Source organism: Vipera berus (genome assembly GCF_964194415.1).
Source record: "Vipera berus genome assembly, chromosome: 3".
In the NCBI taxonomy this organism is placed as follows: domain Eukaryota; kingdom Metazoa; phylum Chordata; class Lepidosauria; order Squamata; family Viperidae; genus Vipera; species Vipera berus.
The window spans coordinates 25,159,266-25,180,587 of NC_138204.1; the positions used below are offsets into that span (position 1 = coordinate 25,159,266).

Here is a 21,322-nt window from a genome sequence, read left to right on the forward strand (position 1 = left end):
GTTCTCTGTGCCATACTGAAGCCACAAGACACTCAGTCAAAACGAAATTCTCTATATCAGTGTTTCACAACGTTGGCAGTTTTAAAACGGGTGGATTTCAACTCTCAAAATTCCCAGGCCATCCAACCAACTAGGGAATTGGGTGAGTTGAAATCCATCCCTCTTAAAGATGCCAAGTTTGAGAAACACTGCTCTCCCTGCATTCCCTTTTGTATGAAAGAAAGAGCCTGCTGGCTTTCAAGCATCTGAAGGTACATTTAGGTGTCTGAAGGCACATTTAAGGCTACATCAGCTGTAATATTATCATTTTCATCCTATTTCCACATGTTTTTAGAAGCTCTACGTTCCTACGTAGGGCGCAGTTCCTCCTTCATTCTCTTCCACAACAACAACCCTGCAAAGTCAAGTGAGCTGAATGAAGATTGCTTAAGACGATGAGCTTCTGCTTGTTTCACTCATCGGCCCCGGAGTCCCTCCTGACAGCCCATCTTTGCAGCCTTAAGCCTTTTCTTCTCCGACTGCTGCCGCCAGAGTCTTTTTTTTCCCCCTTTAATCCCCGTCCGTTTTCCACGTCTGCGGTGGTCCTGGGAAAAGCAGTCTTTAATAAAAAAAAAATAAAAATAAAAATAAAAAGCCACGGGCGAGTCTGTGGGGGCTCCAACGTGCTGGGGAACGTCTGCGCCACTCCAGCCTCCTCATCCCGTCCTCCGCTTCCGACCTCGCCAAACGAGGCGGGCGGAAAATTCGGCACGAAGAGCAAACACCCACCACCACCACCCCTCGCAAGCGCACACGCCGCCCCGCGATCTGCGGCTCCACCCCCTTGGCATCTCCGCCACTTGGTACATTCTGCAGCCGAAGTCCCAGTCAGCCCTGCCGGAGCCAGACAGCCGGAGTTCAGCTGGTGGCCGGTGGAGTCCCCGAGCTGGACCACTCCCTGGGAAGATGAGAAGGCGCTTGGGAGCGGCGGGAGTATTCGCGGCCCATCTGCTGTGAGAGAGAGAGAGAAAGAGAGAGCCCTTCTGCCCGGGAAGGCCGTAGAGACTATCCAGGCGACCCAACGCGTAGTTGCCCACGGAAAGCGATGTCAGGACCCGAAACCCATCACGGTCACAGCCGGAGGCTGCCCTGTAAGTCCGCCCTTTGCCTGGGGAAACCCAGGGTGGGCGCTCCCCTTCCCTCCTTTTTCGAACCGAAACTTTTATTAGGTATTTCCAGGGCTTTTTTTTCTCATAGAACGCTCAGAACGGAGTTCCGGCACCTTTTTGGGATTGGAACCTTGTAGGGTAGGCAAGGCGGGTTGTATGACATGTGTGAGTTCCGGCACCTTTTTCTTTTACAAAAAAAGCACTGGGTATTTCTAAGTAACGGAAGTGCCAAGGCAGACGTGTATGGCCCAAAGCGCTTGGCAGGTGAAAGATGGAGGGGAGGAAAGAGGGCTTCCTTTTCAGCCTTTTAGGATCCAACTCCCATCCAGACTTTCTGCCCTACAACTCCCGCCTTGCCCAGCCAGCAGGTGTTAAAGGGGGCTGTGTCGACTGGCCTGGAGTAATGAGGGCCAGCCAGGCTGAAGAGACGCCCCTAATACCCCCAGACCTCAGAGTCCTGGTTCCCAACTGAAATGCAGGGCCAGCTTCTCTCCATATACGCTCCGAAAAAAAGAGCTTTCATCTGAGAGCAGGACTTTTTCTTTCTTTCTTTCCTGATTCCTTTCCTGCCCTGGGTTATTGTGGGAAAATAGCTTGACTGGGCATCATTTCAGGAGCAGGGGAATTGCTTGCGCACAAATCCCAGGATCCACACCTCTTGATTAACATCAGGAAACCCCATCCTAACCATTGTCTTCTAATTGCAGTTCATCTCTTAGTATTTTGTCCCTTCAACAACAACCCAGGGCGTTTCTTTCTCAAGACAATCTGACTCATAGGCTTGCATTTTTTTCCCCTGTTTCAATGTAATTTATATGGCTACATCATTTATATGCTGTTGAGAATTTTTCTCTCTCTCTTCTTAAGAAATTACAACTCATCTCAACCCCAGTTAGCATTGGAATGATCCAAAGTCTCTGTAAAGCCCCATGTTTATTAGTCCTGCCTACAGATACTCATCTGCTAACCTTGGACTTTGTGCCTCTTCCAGTCTCTTCCTGATCTGCCATCAGGAAATGCCTATAGGCAAATCTGAACAATGGCTCCCCACTTCCCACCCTTCTATCAAGTCTATATAAGGTGTTTAATTTACATTTGACAGGTGTTTATGGTCAAAAATAAATGTGTTCACGTTTTGGCTAAGAAAAATACATTCAGTACACCAACTGTCTTTTTCTCTTCCCCTGGGATCAGCACAAATTGTAAAGTATTTTTTTTCCTGACAAAGAGAAAGTTTTGTTCTCATAGGCAAATTCAGTGGGAGTTTATGTGTAGTTTCACAAGGTGCAAGTGGGAGATAATTGCTATCAGACAGCAGGATAAGAATAAAAGCAACAAGCCCAGTCCTCATTTCCTCCCCCTCATTTTAGTCGAAGTATGCCCTCCTCCCTTCTCCCCCACAGCTTTCTTTAAAAAAAAATTCTCCTACAGTTCTTAGGCTTTTGTGTGGATCATCCCTGCAATTTCAACTTTGGTCTTTATATTATATCCCCTTGCTTTGATTTAAGGAGACCTTTTAACTCTAGTGGGTGATGGGGCCTGAGATGTTGTGATAGTGATGTCATTTTCCTGACAAGGTAAAGATACTTGCCACCCTCATAAAAAGCTATGCATGAACTCTTATTCCTGAGAAATGCACCCTCTGCTGCAATCTCTCTTCAGAATGTATCAATTCTGATGAATTCACATGATTCTTAGATTGATGCCATTTTTACATTGGCAACTTTTCTGATGCAAAAGAGCTAAATCTATCTTTGCATAATGTCATACGCAAACGTGCCACATTCCCTTTTCTAGATATTCCTCCACTTACAATCAATCTTTGATATTAACAATTTTAATTCCTTTTAAATTATAAGTGTATTTTTTAATGCAAAGATGCATTTAATGTGATGTCCAGTTCTAACGTGTGTGGTTTTTTTGCTGTTGGGTGAAAAGCTTTTATTTTTAGATGAGGTTGCTAAAACAAGCCTCTTTTGATCTCCATTTAAAGTCTTTTTCCCTAGGCTCTGAAGAGAAATTGAGTAACATTGGCTTTTTTGAGATCTGTTAGCCTATGGCAGATACTGGAAATAGTTGAAAGATCAGTGGTAGAATTCCTTTATAGAAAAAGAAAATAAAACCCTTCTATTCTGTAGGAGATAATGCATAAGCATGTCTTAGGAATAATACTGTATGTATGGAAAGATGAACTGGTCTAAAACTGGAGATTTAAAATCCATCAACAATTCCCATTTGAATGCTCTTCTCTGCCTTCCTTTGGGATGTGATACTGCAGTAAAAGCATAACTCAAACTGCGGGAAGATGAAGTGCAAGAAAAAGAGGGAAGGTGGGAGGAAAGACTGAAAAGCTGGTGACTTGAGAAAAACAGGATGAGGTAAAGAATTATTATCCTGTGACCCTTCCCCTCTGTTTCAAATTCATAATGAAAGCTAGACTGGCCTATCCTTAAATCCCTTGAGTCTTGGAGCTAAAAATATTTTCACAGGCCACGGCTCTCTCTCTCCCCAGCAGAGGCAACATCATAGGACCTGGTTATTTAAGGGCCATGAGTTGCTTTTTATAGAATGATGAGCAGGATAAAACCAGGAACACATTAGAGAGGTTGATGGGAGGACAAGAGATGTTCAAAACCCCAAGGACAACAAAAGGAGGCAGCTTCCTTGTTGTGCTTGGTCCAAACTGTAAGGTCAGCAGCCTTGCCTGGTTCAGTCTGGGAGCTGTCTTAATTCTCTAGATGGATTGAAGTATGCTCTGTATTAAAAAAATTTTTCCTGAATCTATTCCTTAACTTTTGCTGCTCTCTTGAAGATTTTGTTTTGGTTGCAGGAACATTAGTGGTGTGGATTAAATCAGGAGGCTAAAGGGAGAAAAGAAGGGTGGATGGATGGGAAAGAATGGTGTTAGATCAGATTTGGATGGAAATCACATCCTTTGCTGAAGAAAATTTATCCCTTAATCCAAATACCTACAATTGCATGCAGCACAATTAAAGCATTCTGTACCTATATAAGAGCTATCTGTAGTTACCATGCAAATGCAGAAAATCCATTGATATTCATGCAATAAATCTAGAATCATTCCTGAAAATAGCTGTGTTGAATGGGCTGAATTACCTTAATAGTAGCAGTGTGGGATTTACCTCCAGATGACAAATAATTTATGGCTCCTATAGATCAGCATTCCTAATCTGAAGACCTCCAAAATGTGTTGAGCTTGCAGTACAGAATTACCAGCTAGTCAGAGAATGCTTTCTCCTATATCCCAAAAGAACAGAAATGAGGACCTATGGTTGTTTTTCAGTGCTACGATTTTGCATTCATCCTTGGGAAATAAATGAGAGCCTAGTTGGTCTAATGGTTAAAGTGCTGGACTAGGAAAGAAAAAAAACAAGTTATAGTTCAGCCAGCTGGATCATCTTGGGTTCGTCACTCCTTCTCAGCCTTAGGAAGAAGAAGTCAATGGCAAACCACTTCCAAAAATGATGCTTAGAAAGAAATCTGTAGGGATTTGTCCATGCAGGCACCAGGAGTCAAGTCTTTCTCAAAAGGAACCCCCACCCCCATGACTTGCAAAAATATGCCAAATTATACAAAAAGGAACAAATATATGCCATTTATATGTAGAATTCATCTTTGGGGCCTGAAGAATTTGGATAATTCTCAGGTGGTTCTATGGAAGTACTTTTCACAGTTCTGGAAACTGGTGATGTGAGATGTGAAAATATGACTTGAATTATGAATTTTTAAGATAGCACTTTAGCAGGTCTATGTTTTTCAAGTTAAGTTTCTATCTGCAACATGGATATAATAATAAAGTAGAATTGTTATGTAGAATATTGAAATAAATCTGGACATTTTTGCAATTTCCCTGACTCATTCATGGAATTTACAATTATATTTGTATCCTGCTTGGCTGTTGGATGCTGACCATTTCTGACAATATATAGAATGTCAGTCAGTACATGCAGTATGGAAAATGTTCTTTCTAATTTACGTACTCATTCTAACTCAATAAATGTGTGCTATTCAACCAGAATCTAGAACCAACCTTAATACCGTTTCTGAATTTTCCTGACTGAATACAGATAGTCTTTGACTTATGACCACAACTGAGCCAACGTTTATTTTGCTAAGTGAGACATTTGTTACAAGAATTTTGCCCCATTTTACGACCTTTATTGCCACTGTTGTTAAGTGAATCATTGTAGCTGTTAAGTAAACAACCCAATTGTTAAATGAATCTGGCTTCCCCATTGACTTTGCTTGTCAGAAGGTCACAAAATTTGATCACATGACCCTGGGACACTGCAACCATCATAAATATTAACTAGTTGCAAAACATCTGAATTTTGATCACATGACCCTGGGGATGATGCAGTGGTTGTAAGTGTGAAAAATGGTCGTAAGTCCCTTTTTTTCAGTGCTGTTCCAACTTTGAATAGTCACTAAACAAACTGTTGCAAGTTGGGGACTACCTTTATTGTCAATTGCCCATTTTTCAGCCATGACAGTTTAAAAATGTCTGGGAGTTTGGGGGAACTAAATTCTGTGTGCACATTAATAGTAAACATAAATAATAATGTTTTATCATGGCTTAGCAATAACAGGCTTGAAAAACTCCTTTTCATACAAGTGCAAACCCTTCATTTTATACAGTGGCCAACTGGGCAAACCACGAGCCATTAGCATTAGCAATTCTAATTTAACCTATCTTAGCATTCACATCTGGCCTGGAAAGAATTTCAGGTGTTATGTACTGATTAAAAGTAGAGAAGCTTTACTCTTAAGAAGCTGCATTTCAAAACTCAAGGATTTTAAAGAGCTTCTTAAAGAAGAAAAGCCATCTCCCACAATCTTCTCTTGGAAGTATGCCTACGTTAACAACACCCCTCCTCCATCTCCTTTCATTCATGCTGCCTGCCTCACAATAGGCATTTTGTAATCAGGATCTAACTGGACAAGAAAGAATGACTAAAGCTACCACTCCCAGCAGAAATCCAGTCCAACAATTCTTACAAGACTTGTCCAAAACAAGGCATTGCTTCCTGGTCTCAAGACAGCCCAGAAAAATCTAAGCCTGCCCCAGAACTCTTAGGTTAAATATATCCTCTGTTCCTGACACTTCTGCAGATTTTAATCTTTTTTTTTATTTTTTATTTTAATAATATTTCTATACCGCCCTTCTCCCGCAGGACTCAGGGCGGTGAACAGGGCAAGAATAAAAATACAAATTACAAAAGTTAAAACTAAATTAAATAAATGCCCACATACTAAAATAGATATTTAAAACCTAATAAATAGCCCCCGATCCCCCCATCAGGCCAGGCCAGCTTGTTCAAAAAAGTATGTTTTTAGCTCGCGGCGAAAGGAGCGAAGGTCGGGCGCCGTCCGTAGCTCAACCGGGAGCTGATTCCATAGCTCCGGGGCGCCCACAGAGAAAGATCTCCCCCTGGGGGCCACCAGTCGACATTCTCTGACCGGTGGCACCCTGAGGAGGCCCTCTCTGTGGGAACGCACAGGGCGGAGGGAAGTCGATGCCGGCAGCAGGTGTTCCCTCAGGTACTCCGGCCCCCTGCCATGGAGGGCTTTGAATACCATTACTAATACCTTGAATCTTACCAGATTTGGCAGGTTTTCTTGCAAGTTTATTTCTGCTGAAGATAAAAAAAAAAGTTTTATTGAAAGACAGCCTTGCTAGACCAAGGAGCCACCAGATGTGTGGGGATTTCAGTTCCCCAGCTATTGTGGCCGTTAGCTTAGAAGGCACTAGACTACAAAGGCTATTCTATGCTGTCCTCATTTGGTGTCTTGAATTAGTTAAGACTGCTAAACATTATTTATACTGAAGAAGATACAAGCTAAGGCTATAAAGATGATCAGACGAATGACTCCTGCCCTACCAGGAATAGTTGAAGGATCTATGCTTACTCTTAAGAAAGGCAGGTGAAAGGAAGATCGTAGTACTTTTCAAGAACCAGAAAAGTGTCAAAATAAATAAAAAAATCCCTCAGAATGCAAGTCCAAAACAATGTTTAAATTTTAGAAAAACTGATTCTTCCATTTGATATCATGAAAATGTTTCCCAATAGCAAGAGTAGTTTGATGATAAAAACCAATTAGTGAAGGGATGTTGTGAGCTTTTCTTAATTCATATTTTCAACCAGATGTTAGGTAAACAATTGCTGAAGGTACTTAATTTGAATTCATGTTTTGAATAGGAGACTTCCTCAACGGCTTTTTCAAGCTTTATTATTCTCTGAAAAGCAATAACTCATTAATTATCTGTTACTTCAAACAACAGCATAGGTGAATATTGCACCCTTACTTCTCTTGGATTTATTGGTTTATCACGATAGGGAACAAAATGCTGGCATACAGGCTTACTGTGGAATTCTGGAAGTTGAAGTCCGCAAGTTTTAAAATTGCCAAAGTTGGACACCATTCATCTAAATACTAATAGTTAATTAAATTAATGAATTTGAAGTGTCTTACATGTGTGACCTCAGCAACCCTGGAATTTTGTTCATGCTCATAATCTTTATATTACACTTCCTTATAACTTTGTACAGTGGCTCATTGTTCATATTTTACAGTCAATCAAGTGTAAAATAGTCATAAGATTAGTAACTTGTATCATATCCCCTGGTGATCTCATATCTGAAATGGGATTTGAATGGTCATATTAATCACCTTCAGCTTTTAAGCTAGGTCTCATAGGCTGACCATGTTAACTCAAAATAGTGAGTGATTTTATTTATCAGTACATTTCCAACTCTGAAGTAGACCAAGCAGTGTAAGAGAGAGGAAGTCATTTTAGCTGATCTGGCTGATCTCAAAAAGCTAAGGAAGGTCACAGATTGGGTTAATACTTGGGACAGGAATGTGTTAGGATAAACCACAGCTGCAAGCTAGATTGAAAAATTAATAATAAAAAAAAGAACTAGAAAAAGGCAATGACAAACTATTTACATACAGTTGGTTGTCAATTTATAAGCATTAGTTTAATAGCAATTAAAAGTTATGACAGGAATTCAGGTGCTTGGCAACCAGCTTGCATTTATGATGATTGCAGCACTTTGCAGTCACATTATCATGATTTCCCAGCCAGCTTCCAAAAAACAAAGGCAATGGAATTTACTTAATAGCCACATGATTCATTTAACAACCATGGTAAAAGGGTTGTTAAATTGGGTCTGTTCATGTGATGACTTGCTTAATAATTATATCTCTTAGCGATTGAAATTCTGGTCCCAGTTGTGATGGTAAATCAAGGATTACCTGTATTGTTTCTAACAAAACTACATATAAGGAAATTTTAAGTTTGGAGAGGGATGTATGGCGTTTGAAGCCGTACAATTTTCTACGAGGAGAAAAGATTGTTCAAACCTGGTTTCAGTATGGGCAACTGCAGGCCAGGTGGAAAGATCAGAAAATTGGTTTTTCAATGACTGATGAAAATTTGGTAAAGCAAATTAGAAATCAGGGTCAAGCACATATTAAACGGATATATCTTGCATTGATAGAGATTGACTCAGAAACAGAGCTTGTTAAAGATTGCATGATAAAGTGGGCTCAGAATATTCAAGAAGTTATTACAATGGATACTTGGGAAAAGATTTGGGTGAGAAATGTAAAATTTACACAAGCCCAAAATTTAAGAGAGAATTTTTATAAAATGTTTTATAGGTGGCATTTAGATCCCAAAAAGTTAGCAAGTATGTATCCGAACTATCAGCCTAAATGTTGGAGGTGTGGTGGTGAAGATGCAACGTATTTTCATATATGGTGGACCTGTAAAAAGGTCAAAGCATTTTGGATTAAAATTTGGTGGAACATGCAGAAGATATTTAAGAAAAGGATAAAGTTTTGTCCGCAATTGTTTTTACTGGGCATTATTACTGATACTACTGTTGTGGACACTAAGTTGATGTTGAACTTAATTACGGCAGCAAGACTTTTAGTAGGTCAATATTGGAAGAAGGAGGAACTGCCGACTATAGAAGAATGGACTTTAAAAGTTTCTAACCTGGCGGAAATGGCGAAGATTTCAGCATATTTGAAAGACCATTCGCAACAACGTTATATTACAGAGTGGAAAAAATGGATTGATTACATCCAGAATAAATATGGGACTAAAAAGTTTCATTTAGCATTTGAATAAGTATTGATGTGATATTTGTATTGCTTGTAGTCATTTTATAAGAGCTATAGACCTAATAGTTTATTGTTGTTAGCATATGGTTGTCTATGACTGTTTTTACTTTTATACCTTGTATTTAGCTCTGGGAAGTCGGGGACGGGGAGGGGGGGAGGGGAGGGTTGGGTAGGGTTGGGAGGGGGGTGGATGGGGAGGGGTTGTTAAAGATAAAATGTATTGAAAAACTTTTCAATAAAAATAAAAAAACTACATAAACGTATTCATTTGAATCAAAAGAGGCTTTCACTTTTATAGTACAGTCTGTGGTGAAATGTGGTCCAGATTCCCAAGATGGATGGATATAGGAGCAGAAGCCAACAAAGTTTATATAGTTAGGTGAGGACAGGGGTGTCAAACTGCCGGCCTGTGGGCCGGATGTATCATAGAGAAACTGCGCCCACCCCATTGCCGGCAATGGCAAAAAAAAGTCACGATACGTCACGACACGTCACATGATGTTGCGAGTTTGACACCTCTGGGTTAGGAGAAAAAAGAGTTAAGACAGCTGATTCCTAGGAGTTCTTAGAGTATATGTTTAATGGTGAAAGCGGTCTGCTAAGTAAGGAACAATAAAGGAAACTCCTTAGAAGTACTTCTTGGTTTTGGATCTTGATACAGACAAACATTCAGGGCCTTTATGGGAGCTGCAGTATGAATTATTAACAAAGTTGCTGAGATGAACTTTTCATGCCCTTCTTGTTGTGGAACTTAGGCGCCTAAGACTTGAAGAAAAAAAAAAGATTCAGAGAAGCCACAGTATTGTGGTTAGATAATTTTATAGTCTGGACATAAGGATTTTCTGGTCCCACACAATATGACCGTTTGTATTACCGGTATTTTAGTTGCAGAAACATCAAGAAAATTTGGGAATAAACAGCTGTTAAGAAATATAGTGAGTGCAAATAATCATGTACAAATCCAGCTACAGTAGCTTGCCCCAGCAAACAAATGTTTGTAAAAAGAAGGCAAAATCAGTTTCATCTACTATGAACTCTAACCTGTCCATATAAATCCAGATTGCCATGACAACCTACTTCTTAATCAGATTTCAGTAACTAGTTTAGTAGTGGTTAATGCAACAGATTAAAATCTGAGAAAGTCAGGTTGAACTTCAAAATTCCATTGTTCTATCCAAAAAGTGCATTTGGAAAGATAGAGGTAATTTATGAGGAATTAGTTGGCTAATATAAATTTTAAAAAAGAACAAATGTGAGTAAAACCTTTTTTTAATTAAATGATATTTAACATTCTGTTAAATGGGCAGCCCACACAATTTGCCACTTTTCAATATGATTAAATACAAAAGATATTCTTAGTTTCCTGGCATTTTGCTATTGTAAATTTGCAGCTAATAATGAAAATTGCATTTCTTGTGTTGGACCATTTTATACATATCCTAGGAAAAATGGATTATAAAGCTACACTAGTATCAATGTCTGGACTGTTATCTAATCTCTTGAAAATTTTCAGCTTAAAAAAGTACCATTAAAGATGGTAATACAGTGCTTTCAAGAGAGTCTATTGTATATGATGGAAGATTTTAATGTGATGATTTTAAGTGATGTGGATATGCCATACATTCAGTGTTAACATTCTTGATTTATATGCTAAAATTACCTCCTGAAGACATTAATTCATTTGACTCATTTCAAACCAAATTAAAACTTGAGTGATCCATTCTTATGCAGAATATATTCAATAGAAACCTGTTACCCATCAACAATTAAATTTTGGAGGCTTTATATGCTTCTTCCTTTGGATAAAGGTACAGCACCTGATGCTAAGGTTAATCCAGCTGCTGGGAAGCCTCTCTTTGTTCAAAAACCCTTTCATGTAGGTAATGAAAAACGAATGAGAAGCAAATCTACAGGTTTCATTCCCAGATTCATTCCTTTCTTACAGTCCCCACTTTCACATTCAGCCCCAGACTTCAGTGCATAATGAGTGCGCAATAAGAGCCGGAAGGATTAGTAGGCAATAGGGAAGCTAGTGCTTTGGAACCCAAGTAGCGCATGCATGGTGGGGGGGGGGGCAGCATATCAAGAGAAGGCACTGTGGCACGGTCCACCCCACCCCCCACCCCACCCCTGTTGTGAATGAGAGCAGGCCCCAATTGGTTGAATGCCCTGGGAAAGAAAAGGCAGCAGCAGGTATTTTTCTCCTTTTAAACACAGAATGCAGCACACAAGAGGAAACATTGTGAATGAATACATAACAGTTGTGTGGTACATGCCATCCTGGTGAGGCAATCTTAGTACCCGGCAGTGTGAGAGGGCCCATCAGTCATAAAGAGAAGAAAAGGCATCTGCTCTGTTCTTTGCTAAAGAAAAGCAAAAGAGAAGGCTGTAAAAAAGCTTGAATCTAAAACCTGTTTCCTTCTTGTCTGCCCAAGATATACAAGGTGGAATAAAGAAGATGGCACCATTTCTGACCCTCAATTGCTGTCCTAGTACAGTACAGTCTGCCACCAGCTGCTCAACAAAGCAGCTGACTATCAGCAAGAATTATATAATGGAAATTCAGTGCTTGTAGCCAGCTGCCCAGCTGGCTAATGAAATTTCATCAGGAATCTATCAGCAGGTTTGTTAATTTATCTAGGAAATAAATCCAGCACATCTTTTTGATTCAAGCGCTAACATAAAACATTTTGTCCAAGCCATGGCATGTTGCCTCACAGTACCAATCCGTTCCATCTCTCTTTGTCTTGACGTTTAGTATCACTTTCTTCAGTTTCACAGTGTATTTGCTTGAACAGTAGAACTGTTCTACCAGGAGAAGAGGAGACCCAGCATAGTGACCAGTATTGAATTAGACCACCATGAAATGAGAACTGCAATTAATTTTAGAAAGCTTTGTTTCTGAGCTGAAACTAAACCTTGTATTCTCAAGCAGTAGGAATAAAGAAAGTTTGGCTCTGGATATTTAATTGAAAAGAAAGGAGTGCTGTTTTTCTATAAAAAAGCCACACCATTCAGCCAAGTTTCAATTCTATGTGAACTGAATTCATGACTGAGACCTAATAATATTTATCAGAGCACTGTGGGTAGATTAGCAAGTTACAGAGCACCAACAAAACCAGGAAATGAATCAACAAAACAGAACAATAAAACAAAAGAACAAGTTTACATAAAATTGCATGTATCAATTTAGTTGTATGTAATCAGAGCTGGGACAGGCAATCTTTAAACTTTCAGATATTGTTGAACTATAACTTCTACCAACCCCAGTCAATAAATAGTATATTAACATCTAGGAAGCTATAGTTGTCCCACTGCAAAATAAAATATAACCTTATATTAGCCATGATCACTGGTGAATTTTAGGACTTAAAGTCTGCATATTTGGACGTTGCCAAGGTTGATGAGGGCTATTTAAAGAGAGGACTCCATCTTCTAAAGGAAGAACATAACAGCATAAGAATAGCCTTGCTCATTCAGGCTAATGTTCATCTTTGTCTTGTGTTTTGTTTCTTATTATAGCCAACTGTATAATTCTGGGATACTTAGAAGCAACAGATGACAATACACCCATTTCCCACCATATTTCTCTCGTAATTAATATTTGGAGGCATGAGTCTTCAAGATTAATGCCCTTGTTAAACATTCATTAATCTACCAATCCCCTTTTAAAGCCATTAACTTTGGTGGTATATGTAAAGCAGTATTTCTATTCTAATTAGGTGGATGTGTTAGGTAGCTTGGAGGAATATCAGATAAAGAAGATAAGAACATAAGCAGTGCATTGCTGGATTGGACTTCTGACCCATTTAGACTACCAGTTTGTTCTCAAGTGGCCAGCCAACTGCACTAGGAAGCCTACTCGTCTCCTAGCAGATGGCCTTCAGAGGCAGTCCCACTACCATCAAGGCTAATAGTAATTGATCCCATGACTTCCATGAATTGCTCCAACCAACCAAGATGATAAGCAGCACTACATCCTAGGGTAGTGAATTCTAACATTTAATTATGTATTGTGTAAAAAATTATTTCTTTTCATCCCAATTTTTTCAACCAATTCTGTTAGATGTCCTCTGGTTCTAGCATTTTGGGAAGGGAAAATAGCTTCTCCTTGCCCACTTTATCTACACCATACATAATTTTATATATCACAATAATATCCCTTCTCATTCACCTACTTTCTAGACTAAAAGGCTCAAAGGTCACAACCTGTCCTCATAGGGAAGCTGCTCTAGTCCCTTGGGCAGGGGTCTTCAAATTTGTCCCTTTTATGACTTGTGGACTTCAACTCCTAGAATTCCTCAGCCAGGCATGCTAGCTGAGGAATTCTGGGAATTGAAGTCCACAAGTCATAAAAGGGCCAAGTTTGAATACCCCTGCCCTTGGGCAACTTAGTTAGGTTTATGTTTTTTGTGTTTAATGCTATTAGTGGAGAAATTAATTGATAAATATTGAACAAATAATGAAAAAATATTTTCTTCAAAAGTCTTATTAAGACGTATAAATTCAAACAATATTATACTGTATACTTCATAGAATTTAAAGATGTGTTATTTGTACAGGTAGTCCATGAGTTATGACCATAATGGAGCCTGCCCATCATTGTTGTAATTTATGACAGTTGCAAAGTGGCTCAGTCATGTGATTGACCCAATTTTACAATCCTTTTTTGTGGTGGCTGTTAAATGAATGCAGTGTTCATAAAGTAGCCACTGCAGCCCTTAAGCAAATGCCATGGCCATTAAGCAAACCAATGATTCTGTATGGGCTCGGTTTTGCCAAAAAAACACCAGAAGCAAATGTCAGTTTTCTGCAAAACTGTTGTAAAATGTGGGTTACTTGACCATGGGATGCTGCAAGCAGCCCTAAATGTGGTCTGACTGCTGAACACCCATCGTTCAGCCATATGACCATGGGAGGGAGGCAATCATCAAAACTTTGAATTTGGGTCATGAGTACACCCAGGTAAAAGTTCCACCCAAACTTTGAATGGTCGCTAAATAACCGGTCTTAAGTCAAGGACTACCTGTATTCATTCCATTTGTTTCTAGCATTAGATGGCTCATAGGCACTACATACAGTACTTTCCCTTGTTCTTTGCACATTATCCCTGCAATAATTTAGTGAAGTAGGTTACTTCCAAATTGAGGGAACACCTTCAGTAAGCTTTAGCAATCAAAATACCAGTTAATTGTCTTTCTTCTTTAAAGACATTTTTCCCCTTAGGAAAAATATGTGTATTAGAAAGTGTATAAATGCAAGACAATGATTTCTAAACCCATGGAAACATTATGCAAATAAGACGTGGAGCTTCCACTCTGAAAATATCGACTGCAGATATTTTAAGTAATGGGGACTGATCTGAGCACTTTTTCACAGGCCAGTTTATATTTGCACCCTAGCTCTAAACACAGTATCTCACACTGTTGTGTATGTAGCTCTTTCTTTGTCACACCCTTGAAGACAGAAAAATGTATAAGTATTGGCTGTGTCAGTGTCCAAAAATATTTTTCTGCTGATGGTGTCAGCCAAATTCTAAAATCCTCTTTCTCTGCAATAAACCTTGAAGTTCAAGCCCAGATTCCGAACTATTTATTATATTAATGTGAATATATTAGGAATGCCTTGGAGAGTTTAGAATTGGCAATGGGCTCCCTTATGCAGTGTTGATTTCAGCATTTATCTCTGATTTTAGAGAGATCAAATGTGTGGCTCTCGCATATGCATTATTATTACTATTTTGATTGTATGTGCTTTGGCAATTGATGAAGAACAGAATGAGCTCTCCAAGCATTGGGGGTTTTTCTTTTCCTTTCATGTTTTGTTGAAGTAAGTCAACATTAACAAACTGTGGCCTTCCTGATGTTTCTGAACTGCATCTCCCAGCATTCTTCACTATACGCCATAGTGGCTGAGGCTGGTGGGAGCTGAGGTTCTGCAACATCTGAAGTATCCGTATGATGGGCTTCAGAATGTAAAGGGTATTGAGAGTAAGGCATTGTACTTAAATTGCTTTTCAACTCTTGAAAAACAGACACCACGGCGATCATGCAAAACTAAGACAATTTACACATTGCAGAGTTTTTACTGTCTTGCTGAGGATGCCATTTTGGAAATAAAGCCTCAGATTATGCCAATGCTTATAATGCAAAAGCTTTGGGAAATTGAACAAGCACACCTCCAGTGTTTAGAAATAATTGCCTCAGCAATCAAATCTGATTCTTGTTCATCAAAAATTGGCTCTTGCTTTAATTGCTGGCTGCTTTCTATAGGAAAATTCAGCTAAGCAGCTGACTATTCTTGTCTGTTAGTAAAGGGTTCCAGAAGAACATCTAGACTTCATTGGAATAAAGAGGAACCACTGTGGCTGAAGAGAGATTTAGTAGCCACAGCTAAGTATTTTGAGACTGCAGACCCATGAACATGACACAAAAGCTATCATGTGGATGGGTCTGCAGGAATTGGTGTTGACTGTGTAGTCAGTATTGTCTGCCCTGGACCTTCCTCTATTTTGCTGACATCATGATATATTGGTTCTTTTATGGATCATTCTTTTGTAGTTGTGAAGGGCTTACACCTCCCACTGAACTACATCAGTGGGAATATACATTCCCAGCAGTGTCACATTTGACAGCCAGGTCATTCGTAAGGGCTTAGACTAAATTTTATCCATTGGAGATGTACCAAATAATGCCAAGAAACAAAATGTATATTCAAAAGTGGAACAATGTCAACATAGTAACAGAAAACAAGCCCCCATTTTGGAAGGTCAGAAAGTATCTAAAACTGTGAGAAAGTAAGAGAGGATCAGTTAGGAATAGAACTAGTGGTTAAGGATGTGGCTGGATTAAATCCAAAAATATATTCACATGTTGATGTGCCTATTGATAAAAGGGTGATTTAATGATGATAAGATATCCTTCCTTCCTTCCTTCCTTCCTTCCATCAATCCATCCATCCATCCATCCATCCATTGAATGTCAGAACCATGAATCAAGATAAACTTTATATTCTCAGAATATAAATATATATAAATATCAAAGACAGGGAAGCAGCAAAACTGAAATGGTCTGGAATGTCCATTAGAGCATCTACAGCAGGAAGAAAATATATAGAATAAGTGGAGTAGCCAGGGCTTTTTTGTCATAGAACGCTCAGAACGGAGTTCCGGCACCTTTTTTGGATGGAACCTTGTAGGGTAGGCAAGGCAGGTTGTATGACATGTGTGAGTTCCGCACCTTTTTCTTTTACAAAAAAAGCACTGGGAGTAGCTATATTTATCAGCAAAAAGTCAAAGTTAATACTGTGCTCAAATACAAAGCCAAATGACAGAATGATTCCAATATGAGACCAAGGTAATCCAATCGATATTACACTGTGAAAGTAGAAGCTATGATGACTTGCAACACCTTATTGACCTAAGTGACACAATACCAAAAAGGCATTGTACTAATTATAGAAGAGTGGAATGCTGAAACTGCAAATAAAATACTCTCTGAAAAATGGGAAAACTCGTCCTTTTTGTATGAAATGACATAGCAATCAGACAAACAGAATTGTCAGGAAAAATTCACAGGTCCATCTTGTGTGCCAGTTGTGCAGTTCCTGGATTGGCAACCCTTGCTTACAGTCACTCACATCCTAGTCACCTACAGATTGGACTACTGCAATGACCTCTACATGGAGCTGCCCTTGAAAAGTACCTGGAAGCTTCAACTGGTATAGAATGCAGTGGTGCAGGAGTTATGTGCACTCCTAGAACAGCATATGTTACACCTACTTTCGTGAGCTGTACTGTTTTCCAGTTTGTTTCTGGGTCCAATTCAAGATAGTAGTTTTAACCTTTAAATTTCTTCAGGACGTGGGACCAGATTATCTAAGGGACCATTTTTCACTGCTCAATCAGCCCTCCCTATCAGATCTGGCAAACATGCCTGGGTACCTTCAGCTAGAGATTTACATTTGGTGATTCTAGGAGAGGTGTCTTCTCTGCTGTGGTGCCCAGCCTATGGAATATTCTTCCTCCCACAATTAGATTGGCCCCATCCATTTTAATATTCCAAAAAGTCCTTAAGACTTGATTATTTAACCAGGCCTGGAGTTCCTGTGGAACTAGAGATTTATCTAGATGGCTCCATTGTTGAGGCCATTCATCTATGTATTTTTGGTTTCATTATATTTATTATTATGGTCTTTTATATTTGTATTTACTCTTTTTATACCTTTGCTTTTTATTGTGCACTGTCCAAAGTCACCTTGGGTGAAATGGGCAGCTATATGAATTTGATAATAAATATATAAAAAAGGTAAAGGTTCCCCCGCACTTGCGTGCTAGTCGTTTCCAACTCTAGGGGCCGGTGCTCATCTCCGTTTCAAAGCTGAAGAGCCAGCGCTTGTACGAGGACGTCTCTGCGGTCATGTGGCCGGCATGACTAGACGCCAAAGGCACATGGAACGCTGTTACCTTCCCACCATAGTGGTCCCTATTTTTCTACTTGCATTTTTATGTGCTTTCGAACTGCTAGGTTTATACTCAATGTTTATTGCAAATTTCTTCATCCAAGTGCCTAAAAGATTATTCTTTTTGGTAATCAGAAGGTAGGAATTATTTTTATTGTGTAATACTAATGTGTTCATCTGGGATACTGGCACAGAAAAGGCAAAAATAGAGAAATCTATATGTCCCTATAGAAATTACAGTACAATATAAGTATTTATTCTCTTTCTTTTGAACCAGCCACTCAAACCTATTTAAAGTATATATGATTATGCAGTAAAAATAAAAATAAATTAAATAGATTAGATTTGATAAATAGGGTTGCCTGAAAAACTTCGGAATGAAATTTATGGCTTCATTAAAGGCGATGCCAACAAAAATACCCAGTTTTTAACAATACATGGGAAGCACAGTAAGAAAAGCTGAATGAAAATCATGTCATCTTTCAGCTGTGGTGCTCAGGAAAATCAAAAATACCCTTGAATGGAGAAAGGACAAATTATTTAGAATTAGGTCATGTGAAAACTGGGTACTCTCTGAAAGCAGTAATAAGGAATCTTAGATATTTTGTATCTATAATGAAAGGGAGGAGAGGTCTTTGGAAAAGATCTTGATGCTTGGACAAATTGAAGGTAAATGAATAACTGAACCACAAACATTCTTATAATGTTTAGCTTTTGAACATGCTGATTGGCAATTATGGTTCAACACATCTGGTTGGACTACTCTGTTCTGAGTGCAAGCCTTCAGGACAGGAGAGACATTATTTTCATCATCTGCTACTGGATCCCTTTTAATTGAAGCTTGTGCTAGCTGGAAATTCTGGAATTCGAAATCTCAGCATATTTGAAGAGTGGCATGTAGCATGTAAATTTGCTTTCGAGTAATTGCTCAGGTAGAAAAACATGTTGGTTGGCTGATGAACATGTATTAAAATAGTACATGAGCCATATCTGTATATAGTGGTTAAGCGTGCCTTCTTTTATTGTATTTGCTAGCTGCATAGGTTGTTGAATTATCGGTGCTTCTTGAAACATAAAAGGCTGCCATTGCCAGGTTGATATATAGGAAAAAATAGTTTCAAATCAAACATTAGGTGATGCTTTTCTTAGGACTAGCCAAATGATAAGAGTTTAGCTTCCTAGTTCTCTTGAATTCAGTGACTTGTTTGATGAAAAGTTCTGCAGAACTTTAAATTGCATATTTATTATGTCATTTTGATTTGTACCAATGGATTTAGGGGGTTTTCCCTCCAATCTGGAGCTGAATTCATAGGCCACACCACAGAGACACTGCCTCATCTCTCTTCTTTCTTTTTTCCCCTCCCATAACAGGAAGTTTAACAGTTGTTGCTGTTGAGCTGAAATTTCCCCTGAAGCAATTGAAAAGGCTGTTCTACTTGAGACAATTACAATTTTCACTATTTGTTTGGTTTCCTTGGTTATGGCACTGCCCAGCTTAGTAATCACATTTTCCTTATGTCAGTCTAGCCAGTCCCTATATCATCAGTTGTTGAATAGAGGAAGTAAAATGTCTTTAATTTTTAAAGGCATCTGATATTTGCTGTGGAAAATCTCCTAGATAAGGTCAAGGGGCCATTCTTATTCCAGATGTTATTTTGTTCCTTGATTATGTGGGTTTTTACCAGAAAAAAAAGATTTCTCAATGTTCAGCCTTTTCATAATGGGATATGATTACTTGATTGAATCTGGTTCTTTTTTGTCCCTTTGTGAATTGCATCTTTGAAATAATTTTGATTTGATTAAAAATTGATTTTTAAAAAAACCAAGCAAAGACTTGCTTATCTGTATCCATGTTCAAGGACTAATTGATGAGTTATACAGGCTCCCCTGAAATAATACATTTAAATGAATTATATTTTTCTTGTGCTATATTTCTTATATAAAATTACTTATTTGTCTGTTTGCCTATCTGCCTGCCTGCCTGCCCATCTATCATATCTATCATTTCTATAGCTGTCCATCTCGCAGAACAAGTGCCTCTGGGCAGCTTACAGCATATTAAAACAATAAATACTTAAAAATCATAATTATTAGCAGAAAATATCAAAATGTTTATTTATTTACTGATTTATTTATTTACATAGATTAGATGTAAGTGAAACTCAATTATTTTTCTGTAGGTAGATAGACAAAGCTCAAAGGGGAAGCGTTATTAAATGTGAAATAAGGAAGATTGTTCCCACCATATCAAAATGCTTTCATATTGGATAATGATTAAATTTGCCCTCAAAGACCCTCTTCAGAGGTAGTATTTATCAGCATCCTTTAAAAGTATTTTTTTTAATATTTTATTTGGTTAAGTTAATCAAAAGGAATCAATCAATTTGATGTTTTGAAAGTAGCCTTTCTTACTGATTCCTGTAGCCTAGGTAATTTAATAACACTTTACTATGTCGTTTTGTGGTTCATGTATATTTCACAGAACTAATCTGCTTTGTAATGAATAGGGAAAACTTTTAATGTTCTTTCTCATCATCACAAATAGGAAGGTCATTGCATTTCTACACCCCTTGCATCCAAGAGCAAAAGGCTGTGTACACAGTACTTTTTTTCCTCAAAGCAATTCTGTGCTATAAACTATGCTGCAGTATGAATACATTCTAGAAAGGATTATACATTATTTGAGACTTTGGAAAGAGAAGAGGATTAGCTGGTCAGAATACAAGCTTTGCTTTGCATCATCTTGCATCGTGTTATAGTTCCGCAGAAAATAGTCCAGCTGATTTGGCAGGATAGAAATGGTTGGGTCTGCTTTCTTCATAAAACTCAAGGTAGCTTGAAAAGATAAAATAATTAATACTAGCTACAAAGTATTACGTCTTCTGATTTTCACCACTACTAAACATGCTTTACTGGGGTTTGTTCCTACCGTACTTGGCAGGAAGTGACAATAAAGCAAAACTATGAATCATGCATGAAAGCATGTAAAAATGAAAAAGGATCTTGGAGATAATTTTAGTCCAGCTTCCTGCCCTGTGCCAAAACCCCACAAAAGTGAAACTTTTTTCAAACTGTTAACATTTCTCTTTAAAGAAATGTGTTTCTATCCTGCACGTTGTCAAGGACAATTTTTGGTTCTGGAAGGAACGGGAGAGAACACTGATTTCTATGTTTCAACTTTTCATTCTGATTTTATTTTCAGCTGATATTGAAAATGGACAGCGGGGGCTGGACCCTGAGCAGATGCAACAACAGCAACTTAAACTTTGGGAAAGGCAGAGATTCTTTGAAGAGGTTTTCCAGCATGATGTTGATTTCTTCTTCCCAGTATCACACCTGCAGATAGAACACAGGAGACGTAAGTTCACGTGTCAAGTTCATAGACCATACAAGAGCAACCGGTATCATCAAGTACCAGTGTTGTACTCCAGATCTCTTTGCAGCAGTTGTACCACTGCTTTTCTGCAGGAAGACAGCTTTCCCCCATCTTGAGCCCCCCAAAACCTACAAAAATAACAGCATTTGTCCTCATATAGGCTGAATGCTGTTAATTAACA

General features: G+C 38.7%; 1 protein-coding gene across 1 annotated transcript in view; it reads left to right on the forward strand.

Moving 5' to 3' along the window:
* The first annotated feature begins 265 nt into the window (after nt 1-265).
* DBNDD2 (dysbindin domain containing 2) overlaps nt 266-21,322 on the forward strand; it is a 32,541-nt gene continuing 11,484 nt past the window's right edge. Inside the window, exons 1-2 of the mRNA XM_081324920.1 lie at nt 266-1,130; nt 20,968-21,123. Of these exons, the coding sequence (XP_081181046.1) occupies nt 1,085-1,130; nt 20,968-21,123 (202 nt within the window). The 5' untranslated portion in view covers nt 266-1,084. The remainder of the gene's footprint in view (nt 1,131-20,967; nt 21,124-21,322) is intronic.